At 42.6% G+C, this 24,863-nt stretch overlaps 1 protein-coding gene across 5 annotated transcripts in view; it reads right to left on the bottom strand.

Moving 5' to 3' along the window:
* LOC100722557 (telomerase protein component 1) overlaps positions 1-23,942 on the bottom strand; it is a 53,075-nt gene extending 29,133 nt beyond the window's left edge. For 4 of the 5 annotated variants that reach the window (XR_010043400.1, XM_013157648.2, XM_063236940.1 and 1 more), the window contains exons 1-9: positions 23,841-23,942; positions 16,373-16,818; positions 15,113-15,298; positions 14,529-14,642; positions 13,613-13,774; positions 12,672-12,833; positions 12,314-12,382; positions 4,331-4,437; positions 3,974-4,131 (exon numbers count right to left, since the gene is read on the bottom strand). Coding sequence is in view for 4 of the 5 variants with exons in the window: in XM_013157648.2 (XP_013013102.1) it covers positions 3,974-4,131; positions 4,331-4,437; positions 12,314-12,382; positions 12,672-12,833; positions 13,613-13,774; positions 14,529-14,642; positions 15,113-15,298; positions 16,373-16,792 (1,378 nt within the window). In the remaining variant the exon portion in view is untranslated. Of the gene's footprint in view, positions 1-3,973; positions 4,132-4,330; positions 4,438-12,313; positions 12,383-12,671; positions 12,834-13,612; positions 13,775-14,528; positions 14,643-15,112; positions 15,299-15,388; positions 15,556-16,372; positions 16,819-23,840 lie in introns of those variants that run through there. The other variant, XM_063236941.1, reaches the window with a different exon arrangement.
* Between the last annotated feature and the right edge of the window lie 921 nt (positions 23,943-24,863).

Below are 24,863 nucleotides of genomic sequence, written 5' to 3'. Positions count from 1 at the left end.
AAGAGAGAGATGTCAGAGTCCAGGGCAAGAGGTCCAAGGAAAGTGCGAGGTGGAGAGCGTGAGGGACTCACAGCATGATATACTCCACCCAAATGGACAAGGATGAAACCAGGATGGGCTTGAAATGTGGAGCAAAATTTCCCCAGCACTGTTCATGGGACAGCAGAGTCAGTAAATCATGGCACCACGGAACTGTGGGCTCTGGCCCTGAGATGGGGTTCAACCGGCAAAATGTGTTCTCTAGTTTACGGCACTGGCTTCCAACTTGTCAGATGGCTAAAAACTTGTGCACGTAAATTTGTTTATCTATTGTGTGTATTTGCTATTCATTTAGTTAAGATTTCAATATACACAACTTATTTATAAGAGTGAATATAAATCCATCTTTCAAATAGTTTTCTTGATAATTTTTTTATGAATTTTGGTCAACTTCCTCTTTTTAGGTTTTTGTTTCTTTTTTCCCTCTTTTTCTTTCTTTCTTTCTTTGGGGGGGTGGGGTGGACTGAACCCAGGACTTTCAACCTGAACTACTTGCTGAGTTCTTTTAAAAATTATCTACTTTCAACAACGCACAGTTGCACAAGCCTGCATTCCCAGCACTTAGGAGGCTGAGGCAAAAGGATTGCCTCAACTTAGAGCCTAGCCTGGGCAACACAGTGAGTCTAAGGCCAGCCTGAAGTGCATAGCAAGACCTTGTCTCCAAAAAAAAAAAAAAAAAAATCTTCTTGGGGGTTGAGGATTTAGCTCAGTGGCATAAGCGCCTGCCTTGCAAGCAGGCAGTCGTGAGCTCGATGCCTGGTACCGATAAAAATGAAAAAGACAAAAAAAAAATTAAAAAAGAAAAAATGTTTTTTCATTTTTTGCTTTGGACACAAGATCTCAACTGTCAAGTTGCCTAGACTAGGGTCACATTTGTGAAACTCTGATCTTTTTCTCCACAGTAGGTATAATTACAGTCATGTGCCACCTCACTTGGCTACTTTTTAAATTTATTTTGGGGTTCTTACTTAAACTGATGATCCACTTGCCTCAGCCTCCCTAGTGCTAGAATTCCAGGCTTGTGCCTCCACACCTGGCAATGGCAGCACATTTTTAAAGGTCATGAAAATTTTACTGCAACTGTAACTAGAAGCTTTCAAACTTCTGGAAGTTCTGAGATTCACCAGTCATAATTCTTTGGTGGGGATTCAACCCAGGGCCTCATGCATGCTGAACACTGGCTCTACCACTGACCTACACCCCAGGCAATCTAAATAACGGCCTTTTTTTGAAACAGGATTTTGCTAGTCTCAAATTATCCCAGGCTAATCTCAAATTCCTGGGCTCAATTATCCTACCATGACTTTAGCTCTCTGGGTATCTGAGCATGGCATCACAAACTAGATGGAACAATTAAGTTGTATACATACTGCAAATGATGTTTGGGAACCAAAGAATGACTACACATCTTATGAACTCATGTTTTCCTAAACTGATACTTTGTTTTTCAGACAAGATCTTGGTACGCAGCCCAGGCTGGCTATAAATTGGTGATACTCCTGCAGCAGATAGGATCATAGGTGTGTGTTTGGACATATAGCTAGTATCACATTGGGGGGGGGGGTGTTCTTTTTTAATTTGTTTTGTTACTTTGAGACAAGATCTTGCTATACAATTCAGGTTGGTCTCAGCTCACTATGTGGCCCAGACAAGCCTTGAACTTCAGCAGTCCTCCCACCAGCAGCCCAAGTGCTGGGATCATAGGAGTGCTCCACTTTCCTCAGCAAATACATTTCTGATCCTAGAGATTAGGCATTTGTCATTCAGATTGAGAAAGTCACTGATTTCAATCCCCCAGAAATATTTTTTATAAGTATTTACTATTAACGAGATCTAGAGTCTTCAAAAAAGTTTCTGTGTATTTAACTACATCTTATATTACATTTTATACTTACATGTATGAACCTTTATATACTATGAATTTTTATTTTTCCTTTCATTCTTATATATTTACAGATTGATAGACTGATTGAGGCATATGGGTCTTTATATATAGTTCAAACTGGTCTTGAATTCACTGTATAATCCAGGCTGGTCTTGAACTTGTGGCCATCCTTCTGCCTCAGCCTCTTGAATGCTGGGTTTACAGGCATGCACCGCCAAACTTGGCCCTCATTTATTTTTATCTTTACAGTTAGATTTATACATTGCTATACTTACCTTTTATGCATTTTCTAAAGTATATAATTATTAGTACAAGCATATAACTTTTTAATATATTAAAGTATATTCTGGAGTATTCCAAAAATAATTTTGGCCATGCAAGATCACAAAACTATGAAGTGGGTGTGTTACATATGCCTGAAATCCCAGCATTCTGGGAGAGTGAGGCAGGAGGATCAAAAGTTTGAGCCCAGCTTGGGCAACCTGGCAACTTGGTGAAACTCTGTCACAAAATAAAATACATCTTGGTACAAAGGTCTTGGATTCAAACCTCAGGACCATGAAAAGAAAAAAAAAGTAACTAAAAAAAGCCCTCTAAAGACCACTGATTAGACTGCGGGCATTTGCCTCAGCCAAGATAAAGACAGTTTTCATTTGCAGGGTCAGTAGTTTCTCCACCAGAGAGAGAAGTGTGGACGGTGCATCCACAGAAGCATCCAGTGACACCAGTAGTCACCCCCGCCACTTTATCCCGCTTACCTGAGCTGTGCCCACCACTGGGAAAGAGGCTGCCAGGTGACTATGTGTATGTGTGTATGTGTGTGTATGCTCCAGCTACCAGTATTCTGACACACACACATATCCGGTGACAACCAGGAGGAGAAAGAGACAGAGTGGCACAGTTTTGTTGTCCTGAGTAAAATGCACAGGGTGTGGTGCCCAAAGAAATAAGGCAGAAGACCTCTGGGATTCCACGTTCCAAACAGGGAGTCTGCACAACCCACTCCAAAGGGCCACAGGTACATATTTTTCACCAAAGAGCAACTGACTTTCAAATTGTAGAGATGAAAAAGGAAGCAAAAGGAAACAAAATGGAGGCAGGACTTATCAGTGTGGAAACAGAAAGAATGTTCTAGAGTCAAAAATGAGTAACTGTGCTGGGCGTGATGGCTCATGTCTGTAATCCCAGCACTTGGGAGGCTGAGGCAGGAGGATCATTATGAGTTCAAGACCAGCCTGGGCTACAAAGTGAGCTCAAGGCCAGCCTGAACTGCATAAAAAGACTGTCTTAAAAAGACCAAAAGAAAAAAAAAATGAGTAACTGCTTGGGAGGCTCACTTCAAGGCTAGGCTGGGTGTTACAGCAAGACCCTGTCTCAATAAATAAATGAATGAATGAATGAATGAATGAATGAATGAATGAATAAACAGCTGAGTGGGTGGCATATGGCTGAGGCAGGAAGATCACAAGTTTTAAATCAACCTGGACATCTTAGCAAGTCCCTGTCTCAAAATAAAATACAAAGACCTGGGGAGATCCCTCGGAATTGAATTGGTTTTTTATCAAATTTTTTTCTATAACAAAATGTTTGTCATTAGTACTTGTTGGTAGTATAAATGTTTACATTTCCTGTGGGGAATTGTTACCTGTACATAATATATCTGTCTATTCACCTAAAAGTTCCACATCCTCAAGACAAGATTCTGGAGAGATTCTAATGTACCAAAAGCCAGGTCTACCTTGTTCAGAAGGTAGATATTGATACACATAATAAGCACAGAGCTACCACTTTTGTGACAGGTAAGTACAGTCTTGCGTATCATCCTCCTCTACTGGAATAATAATCCATCTATGATGTCAACACTATTAAAGCAGGGACCACTGTGCACACTGAATGCTCATCTGCAGACATTATAAACCAAATCACCTGCGGTGGTGCAGCTACCAGGCAAGAGAGCAACTGCACCTTGCCACAGAGATATCAGGGTCTGCAATGTGGAGGCAAGAATGGAGCAAAGAGGAAAGAACCGTGATGCTCGAGACCACCCACCAATGAGCTCCTCCCAGACGGAAGCTTTGTTCCCCTGAAGGCTCAGCGCCCGATCCCAGGTCTCTGGTCTCGGCAGCTTCATGCGTTTCCCGGCTCTGCTTGAGTCCCAGGGCCCAGGGAGGCGACTCCGAGAAAAGAGCTGGAGGCTGGAGGGGTACCTGGGACAGAGGAGAGAGAGCCCGTCGTTTCAAAGCAGAAGACAGAAAAGGAAGGGTGAACTGGTCAAAGCCATCTGTCAGTCATGGGTACAGCCCGTCTGCCCAGACTGCTTGTTGAGCACAACCAGGACAGAGGCCATGAATCTGAGTTGGATGGCATCACCTCAGGGGAATGCGGGCTCACCGTGGATCTGCTCACCTGTAGCCCAGCAGGGCTTGGACGTGCTGTGCCGGCTCATGGATATGCAGCCTCTGTACCAACTTCTTCAGGGTGAACTGTGACTGATTCTTTTTCTCTGCCTCAAACTGTAGAAATATCCCAAGTCCCAAGGGTCACGATCTTGGACCTTCTGCAGAAAGCAGAACCTGAGACCACCCCTAGACCTATCAGGCCATCTCCTTCCCCAAATTAGACTTTGCGAGAGGGTAAAAATCTCCGGCAATAAGAGCTCCCCTGATGAGTAAGACAGAAGCTCACAAGCACAGGCAGTGGCAAAAATGCATCCTCGATACTCAGGAGGCTAAAGCAAGAGCACTGCTTGATCCAAGAGTTGGAGGCCAACCTGGGCAGCATGGTTAGACCCTGCCTCAAAAGAAAAAACTCCTAGGAAGCCTGGGGGCCAGTGTAGCAGTATGGACCTGCCTAGCATGCATAAAGGGAAGAGCAGCTTTATTTAAATCAGTTAAACCCTGGTCAGATAAACCGAGCAGCAGCACAATGCAGGCTGGGAAGGATAAAAGGCTGAGAGAATTGAGGAGAGCCAAGTTTGGGCTTCATTAAGAAGATGAGGAGAAGGACCAGCTGACCAACTGGAAATGCGTTATTTTCCTGTAATACTAGTCTATATTTTCCTACAAATGTGTTTTAATATGATAATAGCTTCTACTTTTTAATGCCAGGTATTAATAGAAATACTTTAATTATCTGAACTCCACTCAATCTGGCACAAGGCTCTGGCACAAGGCCCTGGCACCATACTCTGGGGGTGCATCTCAGCTAGCTGCCCAGAAGATCTGAGCTCTGCCCAGCCTAGCATCCCAGAACAATCCACTAGGGGAACACCTGGCCAGCCTCACAGATCACAGAGGTATCAACCCTGCCCAGCCCAGAGCCCCAGAGCCATCCATCAGGAAGTGACCAGCCTAGCTCATGGGTCCTGAAGATTTTGAGCTCTGCCCAACACAGTGCAAGACAATGGCACCATAGTTTAGGAGTGCACCCTGACTAACCACATGGGTATTGAAGGATCAAAGCTCTGCCAGCCCAGCATCCCAGTGCAATCCATTGGAAGGATGCCCAGTCTGCCACACAGGTCCCATAGGAAAACGACAAAATGAAAGGGCAAAATGCAGTTTCAGTCCTCTAGCCTACTAAGAACAATCCCTGAAAACAATGAAAGACATTGGAAATCGCACAACTGAACTTTTTGAAATGACAGCAACGGAAGTAAAGAAACAACTCCACGAAGCTACAGATGAAATCAGATCAGAAATAATTTCCCAGGTTAAAAAAAAAAAGGGGGAATGCCAAACATTATGAAAGAGATGTGGGGTATATTTAAAGAAGATCTAGATTAAAGAAATATAGGAACATAAGAAAGTAATGGAAACTTTGAACAATATAAGACAGAATTAAAATGCATAAAATAGATTTAAAGGGATATTCAGGAAATTAAAATTTCCATTGAAAGCTGGCAAAACTACTTGAATGAAGCTGATGATAGATTCTCAGACTTTGAAGACAGGATGGATACCTATGATCATGAAAGAAAAGATTTCATAAAAACAACAAGGAATGGGCTGGGGATTTAGCTCAGCGGTCTAAGCACTTGCCTGGCAAGCACAAGGTCATGAGTTCAATCCCCAGTATCACCAAAAAAAACAAACAAACAAACAAAGAATAAGAAAACAACAATTCAAAAGCTACAAGATGATGCAAAGAGAAACAATATAAGCCTGACAGGTGTCAAGGAAAAAGCAGGGGTCAACACAAATGACATAATAAGACTGTTTACAGAAATGGTAGCAGAAAATTTTCCAAGCATGAGACAAGAATCTGATATACAGGTAAGTGAGGCATATAGAACCTCAGTTAGCTGTAACCAAATAAACCTTCACCCAGACATATAAAAACAAGGATCTCAGAAATTCAGCACAAGAACTGAATACTAAAAGCTGTCAGAGAAAAGAATCAGATCATCTATGAAGGAAAACCTACCAGAACCATGGCAGACTTCTCAACACAAATCTTCAAGTCAAGAAGAGCTTGGAGTGAAGTATTTCAAGTTTTGAAAGAAAACAACTTCTGTTCATCATCATTACTCATTAGAGAAATGCAAATTAAAACCACACTGAGATTCCATCTCACTCCTGAAAGAATGGCCAGGATCAAGAAAACCACCACCAACAAATGCTGGAGAGGCTGTGGAGAAAAAGGAATTCTCCTGCACTGTTGGTGGGAGTGTAGACTGGTGTAACCATTGTGGAGGTCAGTCTGGAGATTTCTCAAAAAGCTGCGATTGGAAGTTCCATTTGTTCCAGCTATTCCACTTCTAGGCATATTCCCAGAAAAGCTAAAAACATCATATCACAGTGATATATGTGCACCCATGTTTATAGCAGCACAATTTGTAATAGCCAGATCTTGGAAACAGCCTAAATATCCATCAAGTGAGGAATGGATTAAAAAGTTATGTTATTTTTATACAATGGAGTACTACTCAGCTATAAAGAATGATCACATTGAGATATTTATAAATAAATGGGTACAGCTTGAGACTATACTCATAAGTGAAATAAATCAAACTCACATGTATAAATACCGAATAGTTTCCCTAGTGTAAGAAATGGTAAGAATACATAAAAGTATGTGGTAAACAGGATTCTCCATTATATTGCTTTAAAGCCTTATATTGTTTTCATTAATTGGAATGGTTCTATTCTGGGTTGTTTGATTTTATTGTTGTGATGGTATGAACATTTATTCTGAAGAAAACAAGATAATATAATAGCTAGTGCTGATATAATATCATCTTATTTTAAAGTCCCATGAAGCTTTTGTTCTTCTTTCTCCATCGGTTTATCATGTTGTATCTTATTGGATTTTATTATATGTGATAGTATAAACAAAAATTTTTATAGACAAGGAGATAATATAGAAACCATTGTTCATTTTCTGTTAGTTGGTTCTAAATATCCTGTAATGCTTTCATTTTCTTGAATGGTTTTACACTGTCATATTGTGTTTGATGCTATAATATACTAAGTTGTACTCAAATATTTCAAGGAAAGAGACACTATGGTAGCTACTGTTATGTCGGGTTATCTTGTACACTATGTTGCTTAAATTGTTCTGTTCTGATCTGTGTTATTATGTTGTTATGTTCTCTTTTATGTTAATCTCCTTCTTTAATTTTTAATAAAAAAATTTTTAAAAAAAGAAAACAACTTCCAACCCAGATTGATGTACCCTGAAAAACTTTGAAAACTGATAAAGAAATAAAATATTTCCATGACAAAGAACTGAAGAAATTCATTATCACCAAAGCAACAATATAAAGAGTACTGAAAGATACTCTAGAAAGAGATAAAGATGACCACAAGTCCAAGAACAACAGCAGAAGGAAACCACTAAGTAGGGAAAATGATTATACCTACAGCAAATGCAGAGAACCAACAGCAGAAAGATAACATGACAAAGGTAAGTCATTACATATCAGCTATATCCATCAGTGTAAATGGGCTCAACGCACCAAAAATAAGCAACAGACTGCCAGAGTGGATTAAGAAATAAAATCCAACAATATACTGTGTACAAGAAACACATTTAACTCAAAAGGAAATTCATAGAGTAAAAGTCAAAGGATGGTAAACAATACTTCATGTGACAAACTCAGAAAATGGCAGGGTTAGCTATTCTATTTGCAGACAATGTGATCTTCAAACCAAGAATGATCAAAGCAAGGTCACTACATACCTATTAGAGGAAAACTTTAAGAAGAAAGAGATTACAGTCATAAATATGTATGCACTAAATATGGGAGTACCCAACCATGTAAGACAAATCTTAATAGACACAAAAAATCAAATAAGCAATAATACAGTTATAACAAGGAAACTCAACACCCCACTGTCACAAAGAGACAGCTCAAACAAACAAAAAATCAGCAAAGAAATAACAGAACTGAATCAAACTCAAGAACAAGTGAGTGTTCATGAGATGTACACAGATGTGTACAGAGTGTTTCACCCAACAACCTTGGAATACACATTCTTCTCAGCTGCATATAGGTCATTTTCTAAAATAGACTATATACTATCCCACAGAAAATGCTTAAGTAAATGTAAAGGAATTGAAACAATCCCATGCATATTATCTGATCATAGCACTATAAAATTAAAGTTAATGACACAAAAACTACACAAGAATCCCATAGATACATGGAAATTAAATAATGCTCTCCTAAACAACCAGTGGGTCACAGAAGAAACTAAACAATATCTACAATTGAACAAAAATGCAAATACAACTTACCAGAACCTATGGAACACAACGAAAGCAGTCCTTAGAGAGAAATTTATAGTGGTAAATTCCCCCATCAGGAAAATGGAACAAACACAAATAAATAACCTAGTGCTGAACCTTAAACTTCTCAAAAAAGACAATCAAGTCAAGCCCAAAGCCCAAAGAGGCGAGGAAATTATAAAGACCAGAGCAGAAATCAATGTAATTGAAACTAAGAAAACAATACAAAGAATTAATAAATCAAAGAGTTGGTTATTGGAAAGAACAAGTAAAACTGATAAACCACTAGACAACCTTATCAAAAAGAAGAAAGAAAACCTCAAATACATGCAATAAGAAATAAAAAGGGTGAAATCACTACGATCCTATGGAAATACAGAAGATCATTAACACCTACTTCAAAAACCTTTACTCTCATGGGTTTGATAACACAGAAGAAATAGATTCTTAGAAACATATGATTACCAAAGCTAACTAAAAAAAAACGTAAAACTGCTGAATAACTCAATTTCAGTTAATGAAACTGAAAATAATTAGAACCTTAGCAACAAAGAAAAGCCCAGGTGCTGATGGATTCACAGCTGAATTCTACCAATAATTCAAGGCAGACTTAATGCCACCCCTCTTCAAACTCTTCAATGAAATCAAAAGGGAAGCAGTTCTTCCTAAGTCATTCCTGGAAGCAAATATTATTCTAGTACCAAAACCAGAGAAAGACCTAATTGAAAAAGAGAATTACAGGCCAATCTCCCTAATGAACAGAGATGCAAAACTTCTCAATAAAATACTAGCAAATAATACAGCAAATCATCAAGAAGATTATACACCATGACCAAGTGGGATTCATCCCAGGAATGCAGGGATGGTTCAACATGTGCAAATCAATAAACATAATATACCATATCAACAGAGACAAAGACAAAAATCAATGATCATCTCAACAGATGCAGAAAAAAATTTTGACAAAATCCAAACACTCATTCATGTTAAAAAAAAACCCACAAAAAGTCAGAACAGATGGTCTTTTCCTCAATGTGATTAAAGCCATATATGATAAACCAACAGCCAACATCTTACTAAATGAACAAAAACTGAAAACTTTCAATCTAAAATCAGAAACAAGACAAGGACATCCACTATCACCATTCCTATTCAATATAGTTCTAGAAACATTAGCTAGAGCAATCAGACAAGAGAGAGAAATAAAAAGAATAAGGATAGAAAAGGCAGTTATCATTATTTGCAGATAACATGACACTCTACATAGAAGACCCCAAAAACTCCACCAAAAGACGAGAGTTAATAAGCAAATTCAGCAGCATAGCTGGATACAAAGTCAACTGTCAAAAATCAATAGCATTCCTATACACAAACAACAAACTCACTGAGAGAGAAACAATGGAAATTACACTCTTTGCAATAGCATCCCACAAAAATGAAATACTTAGGAATCAATCTAACAAAGGAAGTGAAAGATCTATATATTGAAAATTACATTAATATGAAAAAATAAATTGAAGAAGATTTCAGAAAATGGAAAGACATTCCTTGCTCATGGGTAGGAAGAACAAACATTGTGAAAATGTTTCCCCCATTCCCCCAAAATTGCTCTACAGAGTTAATGCAATTCCAATCAAAATACCATTAGTATACCTCACAGATCTAGAGGAATCATTCCTAAAATCCATCTGAAACCAAAACAGACCTAAAATAGCAACAAAGGCAAGGCAGGAGGCATCAAAATCCCTGACTTTAAATCATACTACAAAGCTACCATGATAAAATCAGCATAAGAGTGGCAAAAAAAATAGACCTGCAGATCAATGGAATAGATTAAAAGATACAGCCACAACTAAAAACACCCTCAGCCACCTTATCTCTGATAAAGGGGTCAAATATGTTTGCTGGAAGAAAGCCTCTTTAATAAGCGGTATTGGAAAAGCTGGCTCTCCATATGCCAAACTAAAACTAGACCCATGTCTATCACCATGCATTAAACTAAAATCAAAAATGGATCAAAGATCTAAATATTAAAACAGAAACATTAAATCTGCTGGAAGACAAAAGTAGGTAGAAATCTTGACGACTTAGGAGTAGGCAGAAATACTTCTCAGAATCAACAACTGGGAGCTCATCTTATTAAAAAGTTTTTGCATATCAAAAGAAATCTCCAACAGAGTGAACAGAAAACCAACGAACTGGGAAACTATCTTAGCCAATTGTCCTTCATACAAAGCATTTCTATCTAGAACACATAAAGAATTTTAAAAATCAGGCCTCTAAAATTCAAAGACCCAATCCAAAAATGGGCATCTGAGACAAATACACAGTTCTCAGAGGAAGATATACAAATGCAAAAAAATATATAAAAAATGCTCAGTATCATTGGTCATTAGAGAAACAATGCTGGGATTCCATCTCACTCAAGAATGAATGGTCAAGACCAAGAAATCAACCAATAACAAATACTAAAGGGGCTGTGGGGGAAAAAGGAACTCTTCTCCAAAGTTGACGAGAGTGTAGGCTGGTGGCAACCACTGTGGAAATCAGTGTGGAGGTTCCTCAAAGAGCTAAAATTAGAAGTTGCATTTGGCCCAGCTATTCCCATTTCTGGGCATTTTCCCAGAAAAATTGAAAATATCATATCATGGTGATATACATGCACCCACGTTTATAGCAGCACAGTTTGTAATAGCCAAATCTTAGAAACAACCCAAACGCCCTTCAAATGAGGAATAGATAAAAAAGATATGGTATTTTTATATAATGGAGTACTACTCAGTTATAAAGAAAGATTGCATCGAGGCTTTTACAGGTAAATGGAAGCAACTTGAGGCCATACTCGTAAGTGAAATAAATCACATGTGTAAATACCATATTGTCTCTCTAGTGTAAAAAAGTGAAAGAGCAAATAAGATCTAAAATCTACAATAAATATTGTGTAAGGATAAGAAACTGCTCAAAGGAGAAAAGTAACTGGGCTGGGGGAAAGAAGGAAGGGAAAAGGAAAAGGATATAAACTTGTCTATATATGTACATAAGGTAGCTAAGATGACTTTATTACTAATTCTATTAGTTCTTGGAAAAGAACAGTTAATACTCATATGATCAGATCAATTTTGCATGTCTATAGTCTGTAATCTAAGCAACCCTTTTGAAGACAACAATATACAATATAACAATCATTGTTAAATTCCTATCATGTTGTTTTGAAAACCTATATTGTTTGTTATTGTTTTGGGTTTGTTATTGCTATTGCTTGTCTCTTTTGCTTTTTGTTTTTCTGTCCTGTCTTTTTTCTCTTAAATAAAAAAGAGTACTTTAATTGCTTGAGCTAATTTTAACAACCCAACAATGTAAATTCTGCTATGAGGAAACTGAGGCAAGAGATGTTTAATCATTTGACCAAGGGCTCAATGCCAGCCATGGAGGTGAGATTCAAACCCAGGTTATGTGAGTTCAGATTCTATGCTATCATCTGTGAGGTAAAGACTTATTTGTCTTAATAGTAAAAAGATTTTGCTTGCTTTTAAATTTCCTAAGAAAGAAAGAAAGATATTTTACACTGCTTGTAATTCATTTATCCCACTAAACATGTCACTGGTCAGTAAAATCCAGAAAACCTGTACATATGCAGCCCCGGGACAAGGGACTCACCTTAACCTGCACTTTTCTAATAGGACACAGGTACCTTGGAAAAATTATTCTCTTAGAAGGCCGAGGCTCCTGTGGGGAGAGGAGAAGCATTTTCACACAGGGAAATGGAGTCTGTCTGTGGGGAAACCCTTGCAATGCCCTCAAGGCCCCTCTCTGACAGGAAGGAAGCCACCTGGGAAAAAGGCCCGCACTGCCCCTGCAGCCCCGCACTCCTCCCAGCATTCTTGGACCTCTCAGCTCCTGCCTGAGGAACATCAAAAGCTTGGTGTAGAACCTCGGGAGCACCATGGTCCTACGTGGCTCCCTTCCCAGAGGAGGGCCTGGGCCATTAGTGAGCAGGGATGAGGCAGGGACTGACTGGAGGGCGCGGTGGTCGGCGGGGGCGACTCTTGGCACGGTGCTTCCGCAGATTGTACTTAGCCAGTTGGTACTCATCGAACTGAGCAAATTTATCAGTCATGGCAGCCCGGAGGCAGGCAGGCAGCGGCACCAGCTTGCTGTCCTCTCCTTTAGCCAATTCCTGTCAGAGAGAGAGGCAGAGAGAGACAGAGAGAGACGGAGAAATCCTCTTTAAAAATAAAAAGACCACGGAGTTACAGAAAGGTATCAAGCTCCTATCTCCACCTCTAAAATCACAATTTCTGGTCAGGTCTGGTAGCAAACCTGTAATTTCAGCACTTCGGGAGGCTGAAGCAGGAGGATCATAAGCTTGCGCCCCTCCCACCCCCAGGACAAATTAGCAAGACCCTGTAACAAAATTAAAAATTTTAAAAAGCTGGGGAGTTGGTCAGGGATTTAGCTCAGCAACACAGTGCCTGCCTGGCAAGCACAAGATTGTGAGTTCAATTCCCAGTACCAATCAAAAAAACAACCCCCCCCCCCAATGAGATAACCTGGGTTTGGAGGCAGATACCTGTAATCTCAGCACCCTAGGAGGCTGAGGCAGGAGGATCACAAGTTAAAAACCAGCCTAACCCTAAAAACCAGCAGCTAAACGACTTTAGGAGATCCTGTCTCAAAATACAAACTGAAAAAGTGCTAAAGATGTAGCCCGATGCAAATGCCTTGGCTTTACAAGGAGGAGACAGCTAGCGAACCAAAAGAGGCAGCCAGCAGGAGTGTCCCCAGGAAAAAAAGAAAAATTTGTTCCAAGGAGGAACCACTCCCCAGTGGGCAAACCAGGAAGCTGCTAGCAAGGGTAGCGCCAAGAAAAAGAAGAAAAAGCTCAATACAGCGCTGCAGGGAGATTACAAGGAATGTTGCCTGGCACTGGTAGAACTCGGGAATCTCATGCCCCACCTGGTAGAACTCGGCGACCTGGATCCAGTCGGAAGGCAAGTGGACGATGGCACAGAAATAGCGTCGCAGGTGGGGGCGGCAGGGGGGCAAGAGGGCAGCAATCGCCAAGACCTTGTTGGCCACATCCCGGAGGTTCAGCTGCTGCCTGGCGTACAAAGATGCCTAGGACACGGGGTGGGCACCTCAGCACCTCTGCTGTAGCTTCCTCCCCTAAACTAACTCACTGTTTGAGTCTGCCTGCACAAAACCTTGCTCTCTCTATTGCAGAGTTTAATGTCCACTTCTCCTAGCCTGCTGCTCTACGTCCTCCATAATTTAGCACAGCAAGAGTGAATCTCTTTGAGCTGTCAGTGAGACACACAGCCCTCCACCGCACACGTGCCTTAGGTTCACCACCCCTTACCCAGCTTTATCCACCTCTGTAGCTTACTTTCTTCTGACTCTACTGACTGCCCTCCAAGTCAATCATGTCACTTCTCCATTCAGAATGCTGCACCAACCAACATCTATCAGACTTATCAAGGGTGTTGGTCACTGACTAAACCTGCCATCTCTCAACCCTCCCAGAAAACACTCTCTCATTTCTCTGCTTTTCCAACACCATTCTGGGAAGTGATCTGCCTTCCTTACAGCCCTGCAAGCTCCCTAACAGCCAGCTCATCTGTTAGTATGACTGTCAGCATACTATCCTGAGTTACGAAGCAAACCAGGCCTAGTATACTTTCCTGACATCATCTTTTCCACGCTTCACAGAACCCCAGGGATGAGGACTCACACTCAACCAGAAATCCTGACCCCTCTCAAGTGACTTTCCTTGTATCTACAACCGGACTCTAGTATTAGCACCCTATTACACACAGTAAGCACACTGCTGTCTCCCAGCCGCCCACCCCAACCCCTCCTTCATCCACAATACCTTCAGGATGAACTCAGGCTCCAAGGGGGCAAGTTTCTTACAGATACAAAGGATGGCATCATCAGTGGAAACATTTGAGGCCACAGTAGAGCACAGTAAGCTCATCAGAATCATCTAGGAGATGGGAGAAGAAGGAAAGGAAGAGTCAAGTAACAGATCAATTTGAACATCTATGCAGAGCTACTTAAAAACTCAGGACAGTAACAATGAACCCAGATTCAGAAAGATATCTGTAACACCGAGAGGCAAGAAAATGGGTATTACAAGCCAGGCATGGTGGGGCCTGGCTATAATCAGCACCCAAGAGCTGAGGTAGGAGGACAACCACGAGATCAAGGTCAGCCTGGGCTACATAGTACGTTCAAGACCAGCCACAACTACATACGGAGATCCTGTCTCAAAATACTAAACAATAACAATAACAACAAAAAGCAAAGATAATTAGGAAGTAACAAATAAATGCTAGGTCATGTCTGTTCCTTCCCCTTCCATGTGGAAAAGAGATCTGGTTCAGATTTCCAATCCCACCATCCCCTCCATCACTACCACCACTGGCAACCTCTCCCCAGCTCTGGCAGTTTCACCTTGTTTTCCTGAAGGTTCTGGTCCGTGGGCTCAGAATGAGACTCCAATGCCTCAGAGGTGAGCTGCGGAGCCAGTTCCTCTGACTCCTCTTCTTCTCCCAAGCTTAGGCTATAAACAGGCATCTGGGCCCCTTCCTCTTCCTTCCCTTCTGACTTTTCCTCTTCTTTGGAACAGCACAGACGATCCTGGGGATACAGGCAGTTAGCAGTCATGGCATGGACCCACAGCCCCTCACACAGAACTAAAAGCAGCTCCTGGAGACGGGAAGGGCTCACCTCTCCATCTGACATCTGTAGACTCCTCTCCCCTCACCCCAGCGTCCAGCAGCTCTGACCTGTCCAGTCTCCACTTGGTGCTCGCTCACTCGCAGCCTCTTTCCCTGCTCAGCCCTTCAGCCTTGGCCCGGAGGCTTCCAGATCTCCCTGTTCACATCCTTACTAATGTCACAGCCTGGGAGACTGGGGCCCCTCGCACACCTCTAGGTACACTACTAAGATATTTTTAGAACACAAAGAGCCACTCCTGTGTGAAGCCTCAGAAACTCTAAGCCTCTTAACCTCTCTGAAGCTCAGCTTCCTCATTCACCACCACCTACCTGCTGGGACTGTTGGAAAATGAGCTGGAATAATGCACTCACACGACTCTGAAAACTGCACAGCCCTAAATCACTCTAACAGGGCAGGAGTTGAAAGCCTGACAACTCTGTGAAGGGCATTTTCAGACTCCATTTTAAAGGTGAGGAAACTGATGCCATGAAGTGTTCTGAGTATCTCCCAAGGCCACACACTTTGTAACTAGCAGACAGCATGGAGCTCAGGTTCACTGTCCCTGAGCCCAGTGTCCAGTCTACACAGAAGCAACGTGTGCTCATCTCCCAACTCTGACCTGGGTACACAGCATCCAGTGGACACGAGTTTACACCAGGATTCAGAGGGAAGGAAGCTCCAGAGGGCGGATGCATCCCTCCCTGATCTCAATAGCACCGCTCTGACCCTGCTGTAGCAACATCACGCCAGCTCCTCCCTGAGCAGAGGCTTTCTATGACCAAGAGCTGATTCTGATCTGTTGTTCAGAATCTCTGAGCTAGAGGAAGACAGATGTTGAGGGTGATGGGTGTGGGGTAAAGAGGTGCTTAGAAGGGCTACACAGATACACAGCAGCCCACAGAGAATTGAGGTACTAAACACTACAGATAACAGCATACAACAGATATGTCTAGAGTAAAGACAAGTGTCTGGGGCTATTACCAAACGCAATACCTGAACTGTCTCTACAGCAGACAGACACTGAGCCGTCCTGCTGCTCGGGGCCTCAGAGGGCAGGCATGTGCTGGTGTGCAGGCTGCACAAGTCTGCATGTGGCCTGTGCGATAGCTGGAGACGCTGGAGCAAGGAGCTGGCAGACACACTGCTCTTTATACCAGGGAAGGTACTCAGGCACTTGTTCTCCAAGGACAGGATGTCTGGGTGGGCAGCCACATGTCCATGTGGTTTTTCTGTGGACTTCAGGTCAGAAATTCTCGCCAGGCACTGGTTCTTTAAGGAGAGGATGTCTGGGTGAGCAGACATATATCCATGAGGTTTCTCTGCAGGCTGTAAGTTAGGAAGCATGGCCAGGCACCTGTTCTCCAAAGAGAGGATGTCTGGGCGGGCAGATACAGACCCACGGCCTTTCTCCATGGCTGCAGCCCAGCTACAGAATGCACCTAGAAGGAAAGACAGACAGTTGCTGAGCACTGGCCTCCAGAGAGAGCCTCTGAGCACTGGGAATGAATCTTTCCCCTTGGTCCTGCTGGTTATACCAGTGACCTGCACACAGAAAACAACCAATAATGATTTTCCAGGATTGGGATTATCCAGGGGATATTCTAAGGAATAGGGCTAAAAAGGACAACACAAAAAGTTTACAACAAAGGAAGTGTTTGATAAAGGGGCAGCTGAATGAAGGAAAGATATGTCTTCTCATACGGTGGTAAAGGATATCTGTGTGGTCCTAACTACATAGAAGGGGCTCACTTATAATCTGGATTTGGATTCTTAGCTCCATGGAAACAACATTTTGGTCAAGCTGTGTATGTTCACCCCTAAAACTTCCTTTGTTTGTTTCAGCTATGGGACAATGAGCCGGGGCCTCCCACCCAACTATGTCCCTAGCACTCTGTTTTTGTTTGTTTGTTTAAAGCTTTATCTTAAGGTCTCACTAAGTCACTAGGTGCTGAAGCTGGACTTCACTTGCAGTCCCACTGCTTCCACCTCTTGGGACTGCTGGGATTACAATGCCTGGTTTCTATTCACTCATCGTCTTTACTAGCAAGGGAGGGGAGCCAAGACCCTTTCCGTTCCTCATATTGAATGCAGACTACCCATCTTACGGTGCAGCCCTCAAACCCTTAATTCCAGCATCAGACCAGAAGTCAATCACAAACTCTAAATTCAGCCACCTTGGTAATGCTTACCCCCCACGACTGCATGAGGCTTTTGGCAAGGGTTAGACACAAACTGTAACACTCTTCAACCAACTAAATGAGATTGTGTCCACCAAAACTGTCCTCTTAGACAACTAATAGATTTGTTGTTATAATATGAGTGGATAGATACATCTTGGCCCCTAATTTAATTTCTTGAGTAGACTATGCCACCATTTGCTCATTTTCTTACTGAAACACTCGTATCCTTTGGTGTCCACAATGATGCTGTCCAATACTCCTCTCATAATTCTAGACACATCTTTTTGGGGATTTTTTCTCACCATTCCCTAACACTGATGTTCCTTACTCTTCCATTTTAATCCTTCTAAATACTTTCCTGGGGTAGTCTTATTGACAGTATGACTCCAAATAACCTTCCTATACTGACAACTCAAATTCAATCCCCAACCTGCATTTTCTCCTGAGCTTCGTAAGGCACTCAATTATCCATCAGTCTGTGGGACAACTCTACTTGTGTAACTCAAAGATACCCAACATTCCACAGATGGAAACATCATCACTTTTCCCTCATTCCTACTTCAACCTCAAATCAATTCGCCCTTTTTCGTCCCTTCTGTTCAGAAGAGTTTGGAGTGAGACACGCCTAGGTTTGACTCCTGTCTCCCACATCCTTGGGTCTTGGGAAAGTTAAATTCTGTGAGTCTCAGTTTCCTTTGCACAAAATTTTTAAAAATGACTTCCGGGAGAACATGGCGGATAGTTAACAACAACTACCGGAGGCTCTCTGAAAGGCTCGGCTCAGAAATCAGGAATGATGCGGACTAAGGAGACATGAGCCAGTAGAGATATGCTCTGCTGACTCAGGAACAAACTGGGCTGAGAGAAACCAACTTGGAATGCAGTCCTGGTGCTAAAATAGGAACAGAAAAGTCTCGGTGTGGAGGCTGGATCCCACGCCATTGGAAACCGCGGTTTGGATTTCCCGCCGCTTGGCGGCTGACTGCCTCCACAGCAGCTCGGCAAGGAGAGACGCGCAGAAGCTCTGGGAATGGGAGTCTGCAAACGGAGTCGAAAACAGGACGGACAAGGAGGCATACACTGACTGGTGGCGAGGTGAGTGAGAGAAACTGACACTCCACCACAGTTTGACTCCAGTGGAGGACTTTCTGGGCTTGGGCAGTCCTGTAAGAGCAGGGCGCGGTGGCGACTCCAGCCACACATTCCCCTCTCGGACGGGATTGGTGAAAAGTGCCTGGCCTGCATGACGCTGCGGGCGGACTTGGTAGGCTGGCCTAACCCAGATCCCAGAGCCTGACGGTGGCCCGGAGGGGTGACTCCCGCGTAGGCTGCCTAGTCCGTAACTCCCTGGTGTGCAGCAGTGGGCGGGAACACCTAGCCAGCGCAATTTGATCAGGCTGTGGCTGACAGGCAGGGAAGCTGGGCCTCCTATGTAAGCTTGCATTTTATAAGGAACGGAGAAAATGGGGAAGGGAAGCAACAAGAAAGGCTCCTCGGCCCCCAATTCTGAGAAACAGGCAATAGCGGACACCGCACCAATAGACATTAAACGCCATCTAGAGAGCCTCATAGACCAATTCAGGAATGAAGTTATCAACAACCTGAAGCTAGAAGTATGCAGAATAGTTAGAGAAATGCTAAGCACCACCCAGGAAAAAACAGATGGTGGAATGGAAGAACAGAAAAAGAGGGGAGAATTGTTTGATGGAGAAAACAGAGAAAGCATAGAGTACGTGAAGCAGGTTCAAAGGGACTATCAAGAAATTAAGAAGTCTATCCAAGACTGGCATAACAGCTTGAAAGAAACTAAGGACAGACTATCTGAGCTGGAGGGCAGACTTGTAATATGGGAGAATGAAATGAAAAACTTCTTAAAAATAACAAAGAAACAAACAGCAATAATACAAAGACAAGAAGATGATAAGAGGAGCCATAACTTAAGGATTAAGAACATAAAAGAAGAAGTAGGGACACAAGCAAGTGAACTACAAAAGCTACTCAGAAATAATCCAGGAGAATTTTCCTAATTTAGCAAAAGGTAAAGATACTCAGATGTATGAGGCATACAGGACCCCAGCTACCTACAACCCTAACAGAGAAACACCCAGGCATATAATAATAAAAATTCCAGAAATTCAATACAAGAACAGAATATCAAAAGCTGAAGAGACAAGAAACAGACCACTTACAAGGGAACACCCATCAGAATTACAGCAGATTTCTCTGCACAAACCATCAAATCACGAAGAGCATGGGGGGAAATAATTCAAGCTTTGAAAGATAATAATCTCCAGCCAAGATTGAGATATCCTGCACAACTGTCCCTGGAAATTGATGGAAAAACAAGGTGCTTCCAGGATAAAGAGGAACTGGGGGAATTTGCAACCACCAATTCAACTCTACAGAAAGTATTGCAGGATATTCTAAAAAAAGAAAAATACAAAGAACCCAGAAATAGTGGCGGGGAGGCCACAATGAATGGAGCAGAGAACAAAATGAAGAAGACAAACTGACAGCTACTGACAGAAAAAGAGCTCAACAGAAATGAGACAGAGAAGATTGGATGATAGGAACAGCTATTTTAGAGAAAATGACATCTTAATAGGTAATACTGATTTAGTATCATCTTGTTTTGAAGTCTCATCTAGCTTTTGTTCTTCTGTCTCCAATGGTCTAAACAGGTTGTATCTTATTGGATTTTATTATGTACGATAGTATAAGCAAAAACCTTTTAAAGACAAGGAGATTATACAGAAACCATTGTTCATTTTCTGTTAGTCGATTCTAAATACTCTGTAATGCTGTCATTCTCTTAAATGGTTTTACATTGTTTTGATATACTTAATGCTACAGTATATGAAGTTGTACTCAAGGACTTCAAGGAAAGAGTCAATATGGTAACTACTTTTAGGTCGGAATTATCTGGTGGTGAAACACTATTTTGCTTAAATGGTTATGTTTTGATCTGCGCTGTTTTGCTGTTATGCCCTCTTTTTTCTCAATCTCCACTCCATTATTTACTTTTTTATTTTTATCTGTTTAATTAAAGGGAAAAAATAGCAGGATATAATATAGTAACCCACTTTGACTTTCTATTATCTCGATTTGAAGCCCTGTATTACTCTCACCATCTTGTTTTTGACTGATGTTCCCCTATTCTGTTTTGATGGATAGTATCAGGTTCGAAAGTTTAGGCATCAGCTGAGAAGATAATGAGATTCATTATAACGCCCATTCTCGTTGACTTTTATCTACTTTTGAAGACCTACAATGTCGCCAATGTTTTGGTTTTGTCGGTTTTGTTCTTTACTATTTTGTTCAATTGTATTATAACTAATGATATAGGTAATTCTATTAGAGATAGCGGGAGGCATTATGGTAACCATTGATGATCACCTTGTATTATGTTTTTATATTATCTATTATGTCCACCCTTTTGACTTGACCGATTCTGTCCTGTTATGTCTCATTTGGTTTTACTCTCTTCCAAAAAAGCAATAAGAACCGTGGGAGCAATGAAACCCAAAATGTGTAATAGTCATTGTACAAAAGAGAGGAAAAGAAAGTGCTCTAAACTATATAACTGCATGTATATTTAAGTGTATAAGACAGAAAATGATATCACAGAGTTTTATTGGATCATTGAACAGAACTGTTTGCAGTATCATTGTTGGAATGTCCACTCTACAAGCTTTAATTTTGTGACTTGAACAATTATTTTTAAGATGGCAATATGTAATCCATGAACTAGTGATTTCCTACTGTTCATTTTTTTCTTCTGTAAATCTGTATAACTTGTACCCTTTCACTTTTTTTTTCTTTTCTCCTTAAATAAAAAAAAATTGACTTCTAAAATTTTTAAAAATGCTCATCTCATCAAAATGCCATAAGATTAATGAGAAAAATATACAAGGCTCTTGTGGAAGCATCTTACTTGTAGGAGATATTTAATAGAGGTTGTTACTTATTATTACCCAAGAAGTGACTAAATATTGATCCTATTCCCTTGACCTCTCAGATGTTATGCAATTTTCTCCATTCTTCGTGCCACTGCCTATATAGAAACCTCTAATCCACGTGACAGGTGACTTACTGTATGCAGAGCTGCCTAAAGAGCTTGCTCAGAAACACCCCAGCCACCACCTATAAAAGACAGTAAACTGTTTATTATCTTTATCAAAATTTAGAAAAAAACATCTTATTTGCTTCTTTGTGAAATCAGTCACAGTCTCTCCTTATTGAAATAAAACTCCTTGAAGGGTACCTTTGTCTCATCCTCTCCTGTATCCCAACAATCACGCACTGGATCTAGCTTCTGATGGCCTCCCAGCCTCATCTCTTGCTGACCCCTGCCCCAATCCAACTAGAGTACTTTAAACCTCAACCACAGAATTGGTGAGCTGTCTCCTGACCCTGGGCTTTTGCACAGGCAGATGCTGGAAACATTCTTCTTACTGGTAACACCTCTCCCCTATCCTTCCTCCACCAGGCCATAGGCAGTGTACTTTCCTCTCACATTCTTCACTAAGAGCCTCTGGGACACCCTGAGCCCCTTTAGCATAGCTGACCTCTCCAGGTTCTCTCTATGCCTGCAATTTCCTTATCCTAACACGTCATCTGCTTCTCTTTTGGCCACTAGACTGTAAGTTCCTGGAGCAAGACGATCCTTTTGACATTGTGCACCACTGTTTCTACAATTCCTAATACACAGAATTTAGAGGCTTTTGAAAATCTGGTACCAAGCTTTTTCATAACAGGTGAAGGATTCGGTCTATGTACTCTTCAGTACTCAGTTTTCAGGACGTCAAGGCACACCATTCTTAGATTTCCCAAAATTTCTGTGAACTCTGAATTAAGAACTTTTCCCTGTGGGAATGATTGAAATATGCCATTAGGAATGTATTAACTTACTTGTTTATTTGGATATCAATTTATCTCCCAATTCAATTTAAATATTTTAGGAATAACATTAGTAAGTAGGCTTCTTTGGGGGGGGGGTACGGGGGATTGAACTCATGACCCAGCGTTTGCCAGGCAAGTGATTATGCCGCTGAGCTAAACCCCGGCAGTAACATTAGTAAGTAAACCATCTAATTGCAGTATATGAATAAGTTTATGGACAAATAACTTCAGTAAGTAAACGACTTAAATCTTATGAATAGGATAATGGACAAGAAGGTAGAAAATTTTGAAGACAACTTGAGTGAATTAACAGTCCAGGACTAGGAGAAAAAACAAAAACAAAAACAAAAAACAGCAACTCACAGGACATCAGTGTAGACAAACACTTCAAGCATGGTGGCTGGCAGGGAGCTCACCTGATATAATCCCAGCACTCTGGGTGGCTGAGGCAGCTCTGCAAATTCCAGCCCAATCGGGGCAATGCACTGACTTAAGTAAGACCCCGGTTTAAAAAACCTGATGGCTTCTGTCATCTACTTTAGAAGCTGAGGTACAAGGGTCCAAAACCAACCAGGTTAACTAAAAAAAACTCTGCCTCAGAATAAAAAATAGCTCCGTGATAGAGGCCCTAGGTTCAATCTCTAGTACCATCAGGAAAGAGATGGTTTCTGTGCCCTATGTACTTCCCTATTGACTTTGCATTATATGACACCCCCCCCCCCGCCTCCGCCCAAGGAATGAGCAATCTCAGAATTAGTGTAACGCAAGGTTACAGAGGAGAGGGCCTCAAAACCAAAGTTAACACAACTCTAAGGTCCCTGGCTTTCAGCCTGGAGTTCTCAACAAGGGATTCGCGAGATCACACCTGAAAACTCCCCCACTTATAGTCCCTTTCCCTGAGGGGAGCACTGCTGAGGTCCACACGAAGGTTCACGCACTTCCCTGCACTTTTCCGTTCACACCTCCACCGCCGTGGCCTCTTTTTCTGATGCATTACACAAACAGGCCCGTACTCTAGCTCTCTTCTGGCCCGAGGAGACCCTGGAGCCCTGGCGGTGGCCACCCCAGCTCGTCCGGCAGGCCGCGGGCAGCGGAGCTCAGGGGCACAGCTGGGCTCCAGGTCACACAGCGCGCACGGCTGCTTTCTCCTTCCTCCAGGGTGCGCGCGGGGGACAGGCAAGTGGGCGCCCCTCCTCGGGGTCCCCTTCTCGCTCCGCTCCAGGGTCCCGCCCCGCCCTCTCCTCGCCCTTCCCACCCGGTCACCCCTCTCACACCCCCGCCCCGCCGAGCCCCGCCTCTGGCTCGGGCGCTCACTCCCCGACTTGCACCCCGCGTCTGCTTCACGGCCCGCACCCGGGCCCGGCCAGGGCTCGTTCTACCTGCTCTCGGGCCGACTCGGAGGGGAGCTGAGAGCCCGCGGAGGGCGGCCGGGTTCCGGCAGCCGGAAGCAGAAGTCAGGCCGGGGTTCGCTACCACCGGGAAGGGTGGGAACCGGAGGAGGGACCAGGCGGGGCGGGGTGGCGCGGCTCCTGGCCACGGGAAGCCGGGTCGGGACGCCCCGGGGACGCCTGCAGCTTCTTCGCATGCTGCACTTCAGTTTTTTCTTCTGTCTTCGTTTTCTCCCCTGGTTCTCTTTGCCCTCCTTCAAGGCTTTTCTCTGTGCCACGTTCACTTTCTCCTTAGGAAATTTCTCCCCCTCCTCCTTTTGCATCTCTTGAAAGTAGTTCAAGGAGAATCTGTCCTTCGGCTGCCTATCTGTGCACTTTCCCCTTATGGTGTCAAAGATATGGGACTCTTCATTCATGCTAAAACTTCTTGGGGTACGTGGAATTATAAGGAAACAGAGAGTGGGCGCAATAGTTTGCATCCAAATGCAGACGTCACACACAGTAGAGTGAGCTCAAGGTGCACGCTGCTCTCCTAAACGGGATCTGTGGATTGCAAGGCCTCTCTGCAGCCCTGGAGAATGGGCTCAGGGGAGTCTGCGATGCTGCGCCTCTGTGGACCCAGGCGAGGGATTGGGTTAATCGTCAGCACTGCGAAAACTACGAATAAAATAACTAACATGGGCCAGTGTCCCAGAAGCTGGGACCAGACTAGTGGCTCTCAGGGTGGTAATCCTAGTGCTGTTTCATAAAGAGCAGGACCAGGCAGTAGCAGAGCTTGGCTTTCCTCCTCTGTGTCTTCTGGAAACTACCACTGCTTTCCTCAGGGGACACCCTTGAGACTCAGGTGGGAAACTGAGTCCTTCCTCAGATTCCTCTGTCACCACCAGCCCCATTAATCTTTATAACAGATTTACAAGTTTGTGTCTCTCACAGAATTTACATGTTGAAATAACAATCTTACTGATTGTGCTTGGGGATGGCTCCTTGGGAAGCAGTGAGTTCATGAGAGGGGAG

Source organism: Cavia porcellus, unplaced genomic scaffold (genome assembly GCF_034190915.1).
Source record: "Cavia porcellus strain 051 isolate PalLab524CR breed Dunkin Hartley unplaced genomic scaffold, mCavPor4.1 scaffold_26, whole genome shotgun sequence".
In the NCBI taxonomy this organism is placed as follows: domain Eukaryota; kingdom Metazoa; phylum Chordata; class Mammalia; order Rodentia; family Caviidae; genus Cavia; species Cavia porcellus.
This window is presented reverse-complemented; position numbering and strand designations above follow the sequence as displayed.